At 38.5% G+C, this 17,799-nt stretch overlaps 1 protein-coding gene across 1 annotated transcript; it reads right to left on the reverse strand.

Moving 5' to 3' along the window:
- Positions 1 to 3,339: 3,339 nt before the first annotated feature.
- On the reverse strand, positions 3,340 to 17,359 carry LOC149830062 (uncharacterized). Its single transcript, XM_090016290.1, has 7 exons — positions 16,809 to 17,359; positions 15,759 to 15,886; positions 15,494 to 15,679; positions 15,294 to 15,389; positions 15,105 to 15,176; positions 14,876 to 14,992; positions 3,340 to 4,838 (listed from the first exon to the last, which is right to left on the reverse strand). The coding sequence occupies exons 1-7, from the start codon at positions 17,098 to 17,100 to the stop codon at positions 3,618 to 3,620; spliced, it is 2,112 nt and encodes a 703-aa protein (XP_089872416.1). The 5' UTR covers positions 17,101 to 17,359; the 3' UTR covers positions 3,340 to 3,617.
- Between the last annotated feature and the right edge of the window lie 440 nt (positions 17,360 to 17,799).

A 17,799-nucleotide genomic window follows, 5' to 3' on the forward strand; every position in this document is an offset into this window, starting at 1 on the left:
ATAGGGAACGTCTCCACTTTAACATCGAACTTTCTGGATGGAGGACTTTTTTGTATTTTTATCGACCCGTCGTTTCACAACTTTTGAATGGAGGATATTTTGGTCATTTCCTCGAACTGTCATTTCAGGGCAAGAAAAGCAAGGGTGATTAAGTCTTTGCAACAGCACCAGAGTGCGATGCAAAGTTATGTCAACATACACGGAAATACGAGCCCCATGTGCATGAATACGTGGCACTCGTTCGACCCCCCGAACACAGACGTGGGATTCAGTGAATCATCGGGGGCGAACATACATGTAGCGGGGTTAGCTTATTATTCAAGTGGTGCACCGGATGGGGCACGTGTATGCAACAGGTGAGTGGCAGTGTGCTGACACAGAACGCAGGGACGTGGTGCACTTATGGTGTAAAGAGCATAGGCATGTGCGCATAGGAATGCGGCGCACAATACGCTTGGCGCAACAAGAGCATATGGCACGATAGCTGAACGGAAATGCGGAAGGACACAACACACGTGGGCAAAACGCTCACAAGAGTGTAGCATGCGAGTGCAACGCATGCACACACGACATGCGAGCGTCAACGCACTTCTGCGTGATAAGCTCAAACGTTGCGAGATTTAGCGAAAGTGCAGCAATGTGCAAGACGGCAGACACGCAACAGTGACGCATCAGCAAGGATCATACAAGTGAGTTGAGTCAATTTGCGTGAGGTGGTTTTGCTGAGATGGCACATTTGAATTGGAGGATGAAAGGAGCCAAAATTTGACCAAGCCAAGTCAGTTGTTGACCAAATCTGGTGCCCTTTATTGTCTTTGACTGGGCCTATAAATAGGACCCAAAGCCATATCTTTTAGAATTCATAATTCGTGACCTTCAAAAGTTGTTGAGTCAGGCATTTGGGCTCTCATTGGGAGCAGGCCTCTCATGGAGAGGAAAGGGCCTAGATTAGGCTTAAGCCTATTCTAGAGATCTCACGCCATCTCCGCCTCTCCAATTCTTCTTTTACTTCCTTTCTGTCATAAAGAGAATAGTAAAGTGATAATTAGCCAGTTGAGGCTAAATTAGAAATCGAACGTTACGGCAACTTGATTCCATAGCAGATTGATTGATCTATATACGACTGGATCGTGATCTATGTGATGATTCAAAAAACTATGCCAAACGTTTGATATATGTCAATGAGCATCCTGACACAATAAGAAAGCCTGATTTGCTAATTCCTATGGTCTCAGTAAGCTAGACACTGTTAAGCATTTGATCAAGCCTCTGATATTCAAGATTTTTTTGCTTCAAAATTGAAGTGATTCTTGAAGCTATCAAACTGCAGAATAGTATATGAATGCTGAGTGAACTACTGCCTGAATGAACGATCAATCAAACTACAGACATGATCTAATGACCAGAGATTTAGATTGATCATACTTCACCAAGTATCGATCTATAATTTCTAAACTAACAAAAGCTTGCTAATCTTCTGCTGTAAATCTCTATAAATGACTTCAATTTGCTATAACAAGTCAAATTCGTACGCTACATGTTCATGTAAATGCAATTAAGGTTTTGAAAGGTATAGATCTTGAAAACTACCATTATGGTTTAAATGTCCCATTGCAAGCCGAAAGGTGTCATGCCAACCACGGAGTCAGTACCCATAGTAAAAACTTCAAAGAGTACCCTTTCCTTGCAACCAGGGAGGCCTAGGCCTTGCAGCAACTAATGCACACCTCGGGCATTGAACTCTTTTTTTTATGATAGACAGCTGAGGTTAGGCAGACAGACCCCTACTAGTTATACAACCATACTATAAGGTATAGGTGCGAACTTGCAAAGTCCCAAACACAAGGTGACGTGCACTAACTGCTCCTGCCACACAAGGGGGGGCCCCGTTGGTAAAATGCTTCTTCAACGGGCATTGAACTCTTTACCTCCAACTTAAAACCTTTCCAACCAAACTAGCCAGGTGTGCAGACTAACTATTAGAACCTTCATAAAAATGGTCATATACCTGTGACAGATAGAATTTGAAAAAGATAATCATAAGAACAAGAATTACTGTTATTAATTTTACCCTTTATTATCAACTTCACACAACATGATACAACATTGAAAATGGCCAGCCACCTCCAACAGAAAGAAAACAATCGCAAAAAAGTCATCGCCAATAACAACCACGATCTTCATCCTAAGAACAAATGAGATAGCTAGATTAGATGGCTAAGTTGCACTATCGTAACCAAGGAATCAGGTTTGAATTCCATCCTACCCCGCCTTTGACTACTGAAAAAAATAAACACATGATCTTGATTTTCAATACGTAGGCTTTTCAGGCCCTTGGGATGATAGTGCACGCATTTATTATTCCTGAGTTTTGAAAATATAGTTTGTGGATTTCAAACTGAAAGAATACAAAAAAAACTGTCTTGAAGAAAACATTACCAACACGTTTGCAGGGCCATTCATCACAACTTCATTACTAACCACGAACAGTTGGCACCGCCGCCACGAACACCAATACCAGCATTCAGAATCCACCGTGCCCCGACTTTAAACCCTATTTCATCCACGCTGCACGTCGACCCTATTTCATCCACGCTGCACGTCGACCTTACCCCATGCAACATGAAAATCACCTATACGGATTCAACACCACGGCAACAAACATCTATATATATTATATACATATATATATACACACATATATATATACACATATATACATGGAGAGAGGGGGGGGTAATGGGTCCCTGCTAAACCAATTTGGTGCTACATGGGTTTTTTGGGCTGACCCTATAGATGTGATCTATGAACTGGATTTTAGAAGGATCAGCTCTTGAAGGGTTTGATTCCAACACCTTGTTGGGTTTTTATAAAGTGGTCCAAAATCTTTGTAAATTTTCAAGGCTCCAAACATCATTTTTTTCATCAAAAACACATGATCCAGGTGTGGATTCTACCATGTCCAACACATATGGGGCCAGAACTGCATAAAAAGCACCGGAGAATCCCGAAAACTTCATTTAGCACAGCGGTTTAGCACCAAATTGATTTAGCACAGATCCATTATAAATATATATATATATATATATATATATATATACACACACACACAAAACCTATGGGCAGAACTAGAAATGGGACCTAATATATTAAGCTCTCATATATATATATATAGAGAGAGAGAGAGAGTTCTATCCTGGGTAATTCAATCCACCACATATAAGGAATTAGAATGAACACCTGAACAGTCGATTGGCGATCAACAAGTCTGAGAGCCTCACGAAAAACAAATTCCACAACCTCACCAAATCCAAACATTTCCACGACAATGGCATGACATGACACATCAACACAAACTCTTACTAAAATGCCAAAGAAACAAACAATTCAACATAAAGATGATTAGCACGGAGGAAGCAAATATCCTTCAGCAGTGAAATATATCTGTTACAGTCATTTTTAACGTCTAAAGATGAAAGAGACCCCACATACCTCTCATATCAAGCAGCCATACCCAAAATCAACTTGAACCAGTGAAGCTACATTCTCCAACAGGGCAAGATAAAACTGCTTAAAAATATACCACATTAGCGTTCAAGCACGTATTAGCCAAGAACCTACACTTGAGTCTGCGGTGACGTCTTCACTGCAGGTGGTGCTCCTGGAGGAGCATCATAACCACTTGCATTGCTCTCTCCAGCATAAGCAGGTGGCTGGGAATAAGCATTGTACGAGTCACTATATGGCAGCTGCCCATAGCCTGCTTGTGAGGGTACAGGTGCCCCATAAGGCTGTTGTCCATATGTGCCCTGTGTTGTGGGTGCAGCTCGGTGATGATTAGGATCAGGCTGTGCATAGCCAGTTGGTGCTGTGGTAGGTTGTGAATGTGCATAACCTGGCTGCACAGGTGCAGAATAGCCTCCTTGAGAGGTTGGGGTCTGCCCATATACCATCTGACCAAGAGGCTTCTGCGCAGTTGGCTGCTGACCGTAGCTGGGTTGAGCTAGTGGTGACTGTCCATAACCTGGCTGAGCAGGAGGTTGGGTTGCATAGCCAGGCTGAGAAGGTGGCATCCCATAACCAGCTTGGTTAGGTGCTTGAGAAGGATAGCTTGGTGCAGCAGATGGTGGTTGACTGCTGTATCCTTGTGGTGGCGCTCCAACAGCAGGTGGTTGCGATGCAGGTGGGGGAGTTTGAGAAGGGGGAACTTGAGTGGGAACTTGTGATCCATAAGTAGAGACAGATGCATCTTTGCTTCCATAGGATGATGCGGAGCTGTAACTTTGTTGCTGGTCATAGCCTGGCTGTGGATTTGTCGGCTGTTGCCCATATGCTGGTTGTGCAGCAGGCGCCTGATAGCCACCGTAACCATCCTGACCATAAGCTTGTGGCTGCGCAACTGGTGGCTGAGAGTAGCCAGATTCACCATAAGATGGCTGCTGGTAACTTCCGGGTGGGGTCTGACCATAACCATAAGCAGTGTTATCAGCCGGGGCCGTGGATCCCCCAGGTGCCGGCTGTTGCTGCTGTTGCTGTTGCTGCTGCTGGTTGTAATAATCATAGCCACCACCATGAGAGCTCTGTGGAGCAGGTGCACCAGGAGTTTGGTCCCAGCCAGAAGAGAATCCCGTTGATGTTTGTTGTGGTGGATAGCTTCCATAAGGTGGTTGTGGCATATTATACTGGGTTGGGGGCCCAGGATAAGCTCCAGATTGCATGTAGCCATAACCCGGTTGTTGCATTGGTGGAGGCCCAGGGAGACCCCAACTAGTTGGTGGTCGTGGTGCTTGGTAACCCTGTTGAGTGTAGCCTCCCATAGAGGGATTCCTCACACGATTCTGCATAAAAAAAAGAGCAAAATCATATGAACCAGAAACAAACTAAAACATAAGAAAACATTACGTTAACAGGGCAAATTAATCATCAGCATGTCAGTCACAGCAAATCATGAAAATAACATGGCACAAGAAAATAAAATGACTGGATGATCAGAAGCAATACATTAATCACACGAGTACCCTACTTACCAACCTCGAGAAGAAATGTTCAACTAACGAGCTCATCATCAGATTCCCACTCACGCCTACTTGGACCGAAATGATGTAAATGAAAAACCTCTGAAATACTCTAATTATATATAGCATGAGAAGCAACATTTAACCAAGATACGCTGAATAACACAACCCTAAGAGATGAACAAATATGGGAAGGTAGGTTCATGCTACAATATAAACCACAGATGACCTCAGTATACCCATTTATTGTACTAAAGGTGGCAAGCAAAGCTCCAGAACACCTAAGCAGGAAGGAGTCAGCAACCAAATGAATTATCAATTAACAGACAGTAGTTGCAGTTTCTATTTCTACTGAAAGAAAATCCTCCTGAAAATCTGCAGACACAACCAAGCACAGAGGATCCAAAGCAATGCATGACAAATCTATAATCCTAAACCTCGGCCTTCTATTATTCAAATCCAACATAATAAAAGAACAATTATGACAGCAGTCCAACATTGGATTAGCAGAATAGCAAAAAAGGGCACTTCATTTCTAAAAGAAGGGAAATGAGTTTCTTTGACACGACTGGTATATCTGCAAAAGTGTCATGACCAAACCTCAAAGCGTATTCTTTTGCCGAGGCCCAATGGCTTTTATTTCTCGAACACTTTAAAGGTGAACACCAAAAGGTTCAATGTTCCTGGCCAGCAGACAACTAGAGCCATTCAGTCATCCCCTTTCAGTTGTGCAGTTACCACTCCAGTAATATCAATAGTGGAGACATTCTGCAAAAGTGTCATGACCAATCCTCAAAGAGTATAGTTTTGCAGAGGCCCAAAGGCTTTTAATTCTCCAAGACTTTAAAGGTGAACACCAAAAGGTTCATTGTTCCTGTCCAGCAGACAATTCAGCCATCCCCTTTCAGTTGTGCAGTTACCACTGCAGTAATATCAGTAGCGGCGACATTCTTCCTTCATAGAAGCCAACTGGTAAAAACAGCTACTAGTGCTGGCTTTTATTTTACATTGTTGAGCAGCAATTGCAGAATCATTGTTTGACATTATTGGGCTCAGAATCCCTAACCATTCTTGCCACTATATACTGCTTAGAATCTTACACTAAAAAGAATCATCTAATAAAAATCATAAAGGGCTTACGCCCTAATCTACAACTACTATGATCAAATTCAAATTTGATAATGACAAAAATCAATTTCAGATACTGACAAAGAAACCTTTCCATTATGTGAAAGACAAAGAGACCTCACCATTATATGAAAGACCAACTCCTCAGACGGAAGCCAGATATTCGTGGAGTACAAATAGGATATTGCAGTGAAGAATAGAGAACAGACATCAACAGAACAGTAAAAACATCATGTGTATTAATAAAAATGCCTCCCATAAAAAAGAAACCCCAAGTTTCGAAATAACAAGTCATTAATATTTATGTTGAATAACAAGGAAGCTAAAAGTGACAAGAAACTTTTGCCCTTGGGTGTGTAAGCACATCAAAAGCAGCATTATTTTTAAACCAAAAAAGTGAGAATGTACAAACAGCCTAGGGAAGGGAAGGCACAACCCTAGCTGGTTAAAAATGAAACCAGCTGGTAGACAATGTTAAACATCTTCAACGTCACTGGAAATAGTGATAGCATTGCTCAACAACCCAGAGAAGTATGCTTTAACATTGAAGAATGATTGTGTTTTTCATGTTAGTTATTTTCTTAATATTATCCACTTTTTTTATTTCTGCCAACACAAGAAATAAGAAGACTGTTTTCTCCCCCTCCCCCTCTGCCAACAGGTAATCCTTTTGTCTCTTGGTTCTATTTTTTTTTTTTGCATTCTTTTTTATGTTAGTCATTTTTTTTATGTTAGCCTTTTCTTATTTCTACCAACACTGATTTTGCACTCTCTTCTCTTCTCCCTCACATACGAGTTCCCTAATTCCTCCTTATTCTCTCGCTCTCTTTCCTTCTCTCTACTCCATTTCTCTCCCTCTTGTTCTTCCATCTTTCTTACACCACTTCTCCATAAAGGAGGGTCGACCTCCATTGAAGGCAGAGGTGGGGCTGAAAGAGGAAGAACCTACCGCTGGATTCGGCCGACTCGTGTGAATCGCACGACTTCAGTATCGGATTCGGCTTTTACAAGGTTGGGGGTTCTATTCTCTACACGTAAATCGAAACTAGTAGGGATGAGTTATTCCGATTTCTATTAAGAACAAGCTCTGTACCAAAACCCCCATGTGTGGGATTGGTGTTGGGGTTTGTCGAAATGAGGGTTTTCGGAAGAAAACCCCTCTCAAAATCGTTTTGTTAAAATTGTGTTTTTGGAGTTTGAATTAATATATTGTAAAAAGGAAAGGCTTTCGAAATGTCTAAATTGAATTCACTATGAGGGGTTGTTTCTGATTTCCCCAAGAAGAAATTGGTTCCTCCCTTAAAGTGTTTGAATTACTAAAACTAAGAACGAACAAAATTATGTGATGCATGTTATGGATTTGTCAGCAACAAAAATTGTAATTTCTTGAAATTAATGTGATGTTTATTGATTTCTTGCATAGTTTTTAATTAGAAATCATAGTTTAATAATCATGTACATCTGATATGATGCTTAATATGTTTTTGTTATTTTTGTCATGTATAAATATGTATTGTTATGCTTTCTATTGCAAAAATATCAAAACTATTTATGAGAAAATAGGATTCGAAGAGATGGATCGATTTTTCGGTCTAACTGTAAAAATGGGATTTATCTATAACAAATTATATAAAAATCATGTGATAGTATTTTATAGGTTTTATTTGATGTGTGCATGTGAAAAAAAACAAAAATATGAATTCAGGTGGCTTATTTTTGCTCACCCGAATGTTTTTCCATTATTACATATTTTCGGCCTGCCACCCGACCGGTAAATCAGTCATATCTCCCTGGTCCGAAAGAGTTTTTACAAACGGTTCATTGCATTGAAAAGCTAACAAATTTTTACAGCTTTTATGAAATTTTGAGCTATGTTTTCGGAATGAGCACTGAATCGTGACCAGAGTTACCAGAAGCGCCTAGGCAAAAGGGGAAGTGTGCTTCAAAAGCGCGAAACGTCGCACTTTCGAAGCGTGAGGGGAAGCGTCCCCTTTTTTTGGGAAGTGTGCTTCCCTTTTATGGGAAGCGCGTTTCCCTTTTATGGGAAACGCGCTTCCCATAAATGGGAAGCGCGCTTCCCCCACACTTCCCCATTTTTTCATTTTTTCGCTTCCTCCTCGCTTCCGGTTCGCTTCCTAGGTCGCTTTCGAGACGATTCGGAATTTTATTCTAAGTGGTCCCACGCTTCCCCGCTTCCTAAATTTTTGAAAGTGCCTCGCTTCCCGCTCCCGCTTCCCGTATCGCATTCCACTCCTGCTTCCTCTACTGGTAACTCTGATCGTGACAATCGGAACAGAAAAGTGTCGGTGTACACTAAACCAATCATATTTCCCTTTTATATTATATTTTTTATTTCTACCAACACAAGAAGAGCCTAAGCCCTAATTCATATCATAGGACTATGGGCATTTCTATGTTTTTTGTCCTTCATTTGTACTTGAGAATGGTCTAAGGCTCGATGGAGTATTTTGGAAAAACACATAAATTGTTAATGCTTATATGCATTTTCTGATGATGACTTGATGTTAAAAAAATTTATTGTTAGAGATTTTATTACTTGTTTTTTTACTGAATACTCATATTTTATGTCTAAGATACTTAGATAGATCATGTTGTTGCATTAATGTTACTTTTACATGTTAATCTCATATTTTTCAATATTTATTTGAGATTGTTTATTTCTTATTGGTTGTTGCTCATCAATAATGCATTTCTATTATTTGTTTGTTTTTTAGATATTTTTTAAAAGTTTTTTAAGTTTCAAAAAAATTAAGGCTTGAGCTTTACGCCTTGAGGCTTCCATCTCACTGTGGTTTTTGGTGGAGTGCCTCGCTACGCAACAACGGTTTTCACAACATTGCAATAGACAAAAGAGAGAACACATCAGGTACACTAAACAACCAGCCACAACTCACTGCATCATAAACTAAGATGGCCAAGATATGTGTACATCTTTCAAAATATTTTAATCAAGTTTGTGAAAGCTTTTGAATACTTGGATAGCTATCTGAAACAAAGAGCACCTCACTTACTCAAGAAACAAATACTCTCTGTCCCTAGCCAATAAGGATGGCATGATAATTTATAAAATGCTTAATAGCAAGTATAAGAAAGGTAAAAACTTACAAGAACGTAATTACATTAGAAAAGACTTCACAAATCCCATTGTAAAAAAACTATTTAATTTTTTCCAAACACGGTATTTCACAAGATCTATAAGAAAACAAGAAAATATGTACAACCTCTAATGCAAAAGAAAAAGATTAAATCTCCAACTTAAATGAAATTTCAGGTTTATTATTCATATCATACTGTCTAAATATTAGAAAATATATTTTGAAATTGTCAAATTGTGACAGTTTAAGAGGAAGATACTCATGAGAGGGTTCTAAGAAACAGTTTCAAAATGACCTAGCCACCACTATACTGTGTATGGTTGACAAAAAGGACCAAGTTGGGGCACCACCACAATCCCTCCATCAGAAGGCAACATTATGCTGACCTAAGCAGGCCAGATAATATGGATCTGGTTTCAGTTTCAACTGGGTCGAATGAAGCCTAGTGAAATAAATAAGTTCGTAGAGCTCAGATTGACTTAAACTACTTTATGCTTCAATGTTGCGTGGTTGACTCATACACCAACACATGACAACCAGGTTTGGACCACCAAAACCAGCTGATGAAATTCTTCAAATAAAAAGAAGAATCAAAAAACAGGAAGTAGCTTCCAAAGGAAATGCCTAAACAAGGGTACTACTTAAAATAAGTAAATAAAGGATAAGTGACTAGAATAAGAAGTAGCCAGATATAGATAATTTTTTACCAAACATAATGAGCTTTGGATGGACAATGCATTAAACATAAACCCTATATTCGTCAACAAGAATTCAAATGCGCCAAAGGAAGCCTATTACACAAAATCATGACTGCACGTTTCACATGCGCCAAAGGAAGCATATTACACAAAACGTGATTTGCCTGACAAGTGACAACCTACGGAGGCTAGGAGACACTGCTATAATAGATGCAAATGCAGAAGGGTAGGGAAAAGGAGAAAAAAAACCTTCATGTAAGTGGGATAACATCGACACAAGCCAACGGGCAGAAATAAGGTAGTCAATTAGAAATATAATATGAATTTTACAACTCGACTTGTCTCTTTAAGAAAGTAAACTCATGTTAGAACATTGGAAGTTCAAATAAAGATTAATCCAAATGCAAAACATTCAAGAATCACATTAAGGCAACACAGTGCCATTGAACTAGATAATCTTACTGTAACATCAGCATTCAAGGACAGAGAGAGAAGGAAAAATAATAATGTTTTTGTCCTTGACCAAAGAGGAGCTTGGACATGATTATTTTCTACCGACATCAAGAATTTGCAAGATGAGTGATTCATCAGTAGCAAGACCTACAGCTATAACAGTCATAATATAATAAAAATCTCAGCAGTCCACAGCTTTCTGCATTATCACAAGACTAATAGCTTCCCAATCAAAATACATAGTTAAGGTTGAAGACCATACCAGCATTGCACTATGGAAATACCCAACCGTAGTTGTTTCATCCTGCACCATGTAGGCCTCATCCAAACAATTTCTAATATTATAAGCAGACCTCTAGAAATGACTAAGTATGATTCAGCCTGGGCAGTGAGTAATACATAAAATCAAGGCAGCAGATTGCAGAATAAAAATCTGTGGGAAGAAGAGCCAATGGCAAAGTGATAACTATTTTCAGCTAGCCCATGATGCTAAAATTCTCATCCAGAGATGCAAACATCATAATAAATACCCATGCAATTTCTTTGTCCAAAATCTTGCAAATATCATAAACTTACAAGCATAATGGCCCTACATCCATGACTTCCCATCATCCACTGTCAGTGAGAACCCAGCCAGCAGCTAACTGCAGGTATATAACCAAAGGAAAAATACTACCGCCAATCCTGCAGCTTTATAATCTCAAATATCAAACCATATCCATGTCATAAAGATCCAGCTGGACATCAATCACATTTCCATCAAGAAACTTGCAGGTATTTAACAATGTTGCAGATACCAGACAGGTCAGCAGCTGAGATAAATTAACACCTTGACATTCACTTTACAGAGGCCACTCCCATTTCTATATACAAACCGCTTTAAAGAGAAAATCCAACCTCACCATATCAACTTTAAGATCCAATATCATATATAAGAGAATGTGCATAAAAGATTTAGATATACAGTACACAGAGGTTAAATCTTGCATGTTCAGTGAAACAGTTCGTAAAGAAAACATGGACAAATAGGGAAAATGATATGGCATCATTATGGATAGCTCAGGTTTTCCAGATCTTGATAGCCCATTTCAGCATAATGAATGAAAAAGAGACACCAGTTACAACCTCCATATAAATGGCTCGAAGTAACAAGACAGAAATGTACTTGAAATATTTCTTTCAATACTAACACCAAGATAAACTGATAAAGCAACTATTGGGATGTCAGCCCAATATATGTAATTTAAAGACAGTGCCTACTACAGAATGAGATTACATTTCTTTTATCTTTATGTACATGCAATATACAGATAAAAAGAAGAGCTGAGATATAATCACATATAAAATAATCACCAGTAACATCTGGTTTTTTGGTATATCTCTATTCACAAACCATATCACAACAGCACACTGAGGCATAAAACACAGAAAGGGGAAGCTGATGGATCGCACATAGAGAACAGTTATCCCAAAAACACATAAAGCCATAAGAAATTTAGCATGCTAATAAGTCTCTGCTTGTTTAATAACAAACTGAACTGTCAACCAAAAATATCCTCAATTAGCCAGACACTGAACGAGACAGTACACGAAATAACATAAAACAATACAAGCATAAATGCACATGAAAACACATAAGATGTGTAAAACTAAAGGTGTAGTAAATGCTGAATTATATGATTCATATTCATAAAGCCACAAAACAAAAGGTATTGAAAAGTAAATCTAAAGTCATTCCAGAAAGAAGCATTTATATTACGCACAAATTCAAATAAAATCCATGTATTTTTAGAGTATAAAAAGATCTCAACTCTATACACAACTACCAGAAGGACAGACACTTATCTAGTAACTAAGTTAGGATTTTCCCTACATACTTTTTCTCGCTTTATTCTTCTTCACGGTATTCTCAGAGAGAGAGAGAGAGAGTGTGTATGGCTACGCAAGGATATTAAGTTGTAGAGGGCATTTGACCAAAATGCTCAAAACCTTTTAATAAGGTGCATAGCTGCCCTGTTCATGACAGGGTAATCTTTTCTAAAACTAAAAAAGTTTGGAACAAAAAAAGAAATGACATACAGCATCATACATGGCTGTCATTTTCAAATTGTTACTTTAATATGGACTATTAGAATAGTCCCATATGGCACATAATGGCAGAGGGAGGATCCTCCTCAGCTTATAAAAAGGAGGGAGCGTCCTTTACATTCGTATAAACCTGCCCAAGCCCATGCCAGTATTGAATGTTGTGTAACATTTAATGCTAGCAAAGAAGGCAGCATAGGATGCTTTACGGCATTGAATGCTTGCCTGTCATGTGAAGAAATGTTTTATAAGTTTATTGCACTTTTCTAAAAACTCATGATAAAATCGTGAGATATTTAATTTAAGAGATACTTTCAATATATTGTGTTTAAATCATAAAAATTCCATTTTTTATTATATCACAAGAAATTGAATATTTCTCTGATATTTGTGACTATGGTTTAAAATTTGCAAAGCAAGGCATATCTTCAACCAGGAAGCACTGCAGAAAGAAACAAATAATAAAGACCCATATCTTCAACCAGGGATGCTGCGTAGCTCTCTCATTCATGCTAAAAGAACGGTTCACAAATTTCAGATATTTAAAAAGCAATATGGATTTCATCGGTCATAATTCAACAAAAGAGATACTGTGAACAAGTATAACAGGTAGGGAATAAACGTAAGATGAAACAAGTTGATAAGCAGTAGATATTCAAGTTTAACACAGCAATATAGAACAAACAAGTATGACAAAATATAATATCAGAAATAAAAAGATAAAAAACAGAAAATTAAGAGACCTGGACAGAAGAAACAGAGTAACAGAAACGATCAGCAAAAAGATACATATAAAAGTGCATGCAAGCAGTCACTATGTTAAGAAGCAGAGGACAATGTAGGATAAGATTTGAACAAAAAAAACCTTAAAGAATACAGTTGGCAGCTGGCAAGAAAGAAATTACAAAACATTTCATAACCTGGAAGCTCCAGTACATGGGATGTAACTCATTGCTATCCAGGTGCATGGGAATTGTATTGATATGCCAGTGTCTTAGATTATTCATCAGTGTATGGAAAATACATCAGACATAGATAATAAAATAATTGGTTGACCGACGGAAAGTTCAAGCAAGAAATAACATCATAGAACTCAATTTAAGGTGGACAAAAAGATGACAGCCAAAAAAATCGAAACAAAGTCAATCAGTAGATATCTAGGTAAAGATTAGCCAAGGTAGGATTTTACGAGCACAAAATGCAATTAGTTAGGACTTTGCAAACAGTATTATGAAGCAATTCACAATACCAGGAAAATGTTTGCTTATACCACCCCACATGCCTTGTAATGAAAGACATTGAAATAATACAGAAGCAAAGAATCATAGATTTCCAAAAAGAGAACTACGAGGATGATATAAAGATATATTGGTACACTGAAGCTCCAACATTGATCGATAGCCATAATGGTTGGAAGTTAGGACACAAAAAGATAATTGTACCAATAGAGTAGACACCACATATATGTTGATAACTTGATATATGCTGATTGCATCATTGCTGCAATAGAGTTCTTGAGAAACAGCACATACTGGATCCTTTACTATTTTTTGGATTAAAATACTAGCACAAAGGAAATCTAACACATGAATGCCAATACCTCCTAGGTAATAAATTTCAAAATGGCACAAAAGTGCCCACTTTCCAGTGATTAAGGTGAATAGGAAATAAATAAATCCCTTGATGTGATGCTCACAAAAAGAATATTCAATATGTTACACGACAAATAAATTAAATGCATAAAAATAATACCAGGAAATATTTCTTCTAGAGACCCTCAAAAAAAACACTGTGCATATGCCACCATTACTAAAAGAATGGTAATACACCCACACACAAAATTATAAATATCAATACAAAATATATGGTAACCATATTTGCATGGTCAAGGGCACTTAAAGAATCAAAAAAGTTGAGTTAACCAGCATAGAAATAAACTATAACTTTACAAGTGGTGAAGCATAGTTGCAGAACCTTATCACAGCCAAACTTCATAGTCTGGCCATTATTTTCCTCATTAACAAAAAGTACTAACAGCAAAAAGTGGCATATAATAACAATACCCCAGAATTTAACATAGCAAAATTCCTAAGTCAGTCAGAATTACAACCATCAACCAAGTTGTCAGATCAGACAAAAAGGAGACCGAATAATGGCCTTGCGCACTTTGTTTTGTTAGCGCTGTTAGTCTGCAATGAATGCAAAGTGCACACGAAAATAAAGAATAGTGAAATTTACAGAACAATATATCGTAATGGTACTAACCATGCCTAAATGGAGGAATTTGAAATTGGAGTGACAGACACATAAAATAAATAGTCAAATACTCATACACATCCTTATCCAAGGAAAAGAAAGAAATTAAAAAGCCACAACATACATCACTGATAACTTCATTGACTAATTGTTTTGCAGTTTCAATTTGTTCCTTGGTGCCATCCATCTGAATTGTTCTCTCGGATGAGCCATCGCCAGGAGGAAGATGAAGGGGAATAATCTGCAACATTCAGAAAGAACCACACACTTTATGAGCAAAACTTGAAAGCCCTTGCATAACATGCATGTCTATGTATAAATAACACTCATCATGTATATGAGAAATCACAGACCTGAATCCGAGCTCCAGACCTGCTCTGCATATTTTTTATAGTTTCACCACCCTTACCAATGATCAAACCAACCTGCTTAAAAGGCAATCATCATTGTTAGGAAAAAAAATCAAGATACCAAATAATCTGGACTACCCACCAACACATCCCCTCCAAGCCCTACTACAAAAAAAAAGAGCAATAGCTTGCCTTATTGTTGGGAACTTTCATAATAAATTGCTCAGTTCCAGGTGCCACAGAATTGAATCTTCGTGCAGAAAGTATTCCAGAGCCCCCCGCTTCTGCCTGAAGCAATATTGAATCATGCATACGATGCACCATTAAATCATAAACACAAAACACAGAAAAATAACATCAGATAAGCAAGGGCATTATTTACAAATTAATACCTCTGACAGGACATCATTTATCAGCTGCTCAGCCTTGCTTATTTGCTCAGGAGTACCCATAAGTTCTACAAGTCTAGTTGGGGAATTAGGATCAGCATCCATATCCCTGGTCACTTGAATCTTTGCTCCTGACTGAAGTTGAAGGTATTTGATTGTCTCACCACTCTTTCCGATAATCACTCCAACCTGATTGCCAAGAATTTAAAAGGTGAATCGCATCACTTATAAAATATTTACATACAGATCCTCCACAGATGAGTGTTACCCTTCCGTTTGGTATATCTATCTTTTTACTGGTACCCTGATAGCCATACGAACCCGTCTGTGAACCAAAGCCAAGTGATCCAGACTGTGAACTGGAGATTGGCAAGCCTGATGGTTTTGAAGCATAATCTGGAAATAATAAGACGTAAGGGACATGAAACTTCTTGAATGGCTGCAAAAAATGCAAAGAGAAAATTGCCACACTGCAAACATTGAACACAATTAGCACCCAACGCAGCATGAAAAAAAAAAAAAACCTTAACACTGAAGCCGATACAAGTCCTAGAGAGATTGCCTTACTAGTCACCTTAAAAATGATTAAACAAGATAATAAACTAAAAAACTGTAATCAAGTTCGCATGTTCCCAACTCAACCCTACAAAAGGAAAGACGTTAAACTTTAAAGTCAATAACAAGAGCAACGAGACACCGAAACAAAAAAAAAGTCAATATTATTGACACGAGAACTAATTTGCTTAATGCCTAATGATCAATCAATTTTCAGATGAAAAAATAGTCATATTCTTTGTGGTTTGCACCATTCACGGAGAACAAAAACCATAGAGATCCAATATAACGCCAAAAAAAGCACCAAAATTTTTAATATAACTACGAAATCACTATAAGCATAAAATCTGCAAACATTGCGCACACCCGGAAGCCCAAACACAACAGAAATCTAAAACTCAGAAGTAAAACTCGCAAAACTAAAACCAATGACGACGTGCATGCCCCAAAGCATAACACAAAGCTAAAAGATCGACTTAAAGGATCTATAAGCGACACTAAGAATAACAAAGGTCTAAAAAATTTGCAGATAATTAACAATGGAATAAAATGCAAAAATCTGTGTATTCTTGCTCAGTAGTCTAAACAACCTAAACCCTAGAATCAAGACAGATCTAGAAACTACGAAACCAAACAGGATATTTTAAGCGAATTTTACAAAAAGACAAAACATGAGAACCACGGTTTCAGCATCACTCAAAACCCGAAGAAACCATAAAAAGAAGTGAAAACAATCATCAATTCCAGAGAACCAAAGCCTCACCTCCACCGCCATCATCAGCACCGCCATTCTCGACGCGCGGCCTCTTCGCCTCCGCGTTGCTGAAAAGCCGAGCAGCTATCTCCTGGGCCCTCTGTTTGGCGAGCTGGATCTCGTCGACCTGCGGAGGGACGCTGTTGTAGGAAGGCGGCGCCTGGGAATCCGAAGGCGGGGAGGTGATCGGCGCCGAGAACCCGGTCGACCGACGAGGGGGAGCCGACGACGGAGGGGTCAGGGAGTCGTCGTACTTCCTCTTGTTGTCAGCCCGCGACGCGTACTGCAGATCGTCCGACATCTTCTCGATTCCGAAACTCTCAGACGCGAAAGAAAAGCGAAGGAAACCCTAGACGAAGATCCGCAACTCGAAAGGCGAGATGAAGAAGAGCGGAGACGAGAAGTCTAGGACGTTCACAAACCCGAGTATGGGATTTGCAGAGGGTAGGGAACCGTAGATGATGTGGGAGAAAGGAGGGCTGCCGAAGGAGAGGGAAGGGAAATTAGTGTTTCTCTCTAGTTCTCTCTCTCTCTCTCTCTCTCAGGATTTACCTTGTTACAGTAAACCCTAGGGAGGGCAACTTTATAGTTGGCATTCACTATTAGTGCGTGGGAAATGACGAATTTGGCCCTTATTTCATGGTCCAAGGACAAGAGAGTCGTTAGAATTTACTGCAGGATAGACGATGGGCCGAGCTCAGCTCAGCTCGTCCGTAGATGAGATGAGCCAAACACGAGCCGTAAAAAACTTTTCATGTTATCAATACATAGTATAATACATTTTTATATATTATACTTAAACATATATATAACTTTTTATAAATTACACTTAATAGCCCATATTTTATGTATATATTTCTCATTCAACCTTCTTTTCTATACATTTTTTTGTATATATTACACAAAATATATATTATTCATAAAAATATATTTCTTTAATTTATACTAACACTATTTAACCGAGCCAAGCTGAACACCTTGTGTTCGGGCTCGATTCGTT

Source organism: Nuphar pumila, chromosome 8, assembly GCF_984573655.1.
Source record: "Nuphar pumila chromosome 8, dmNupPumi1.hap1.1, whole genome shotgun sequence".
NCBI lineage: Eukaryota > Viridiplantae > Streptophyta > Magnoliopsida > Nymphaeales > Nymphaeaceae > Nuphar > Nuphar pumila.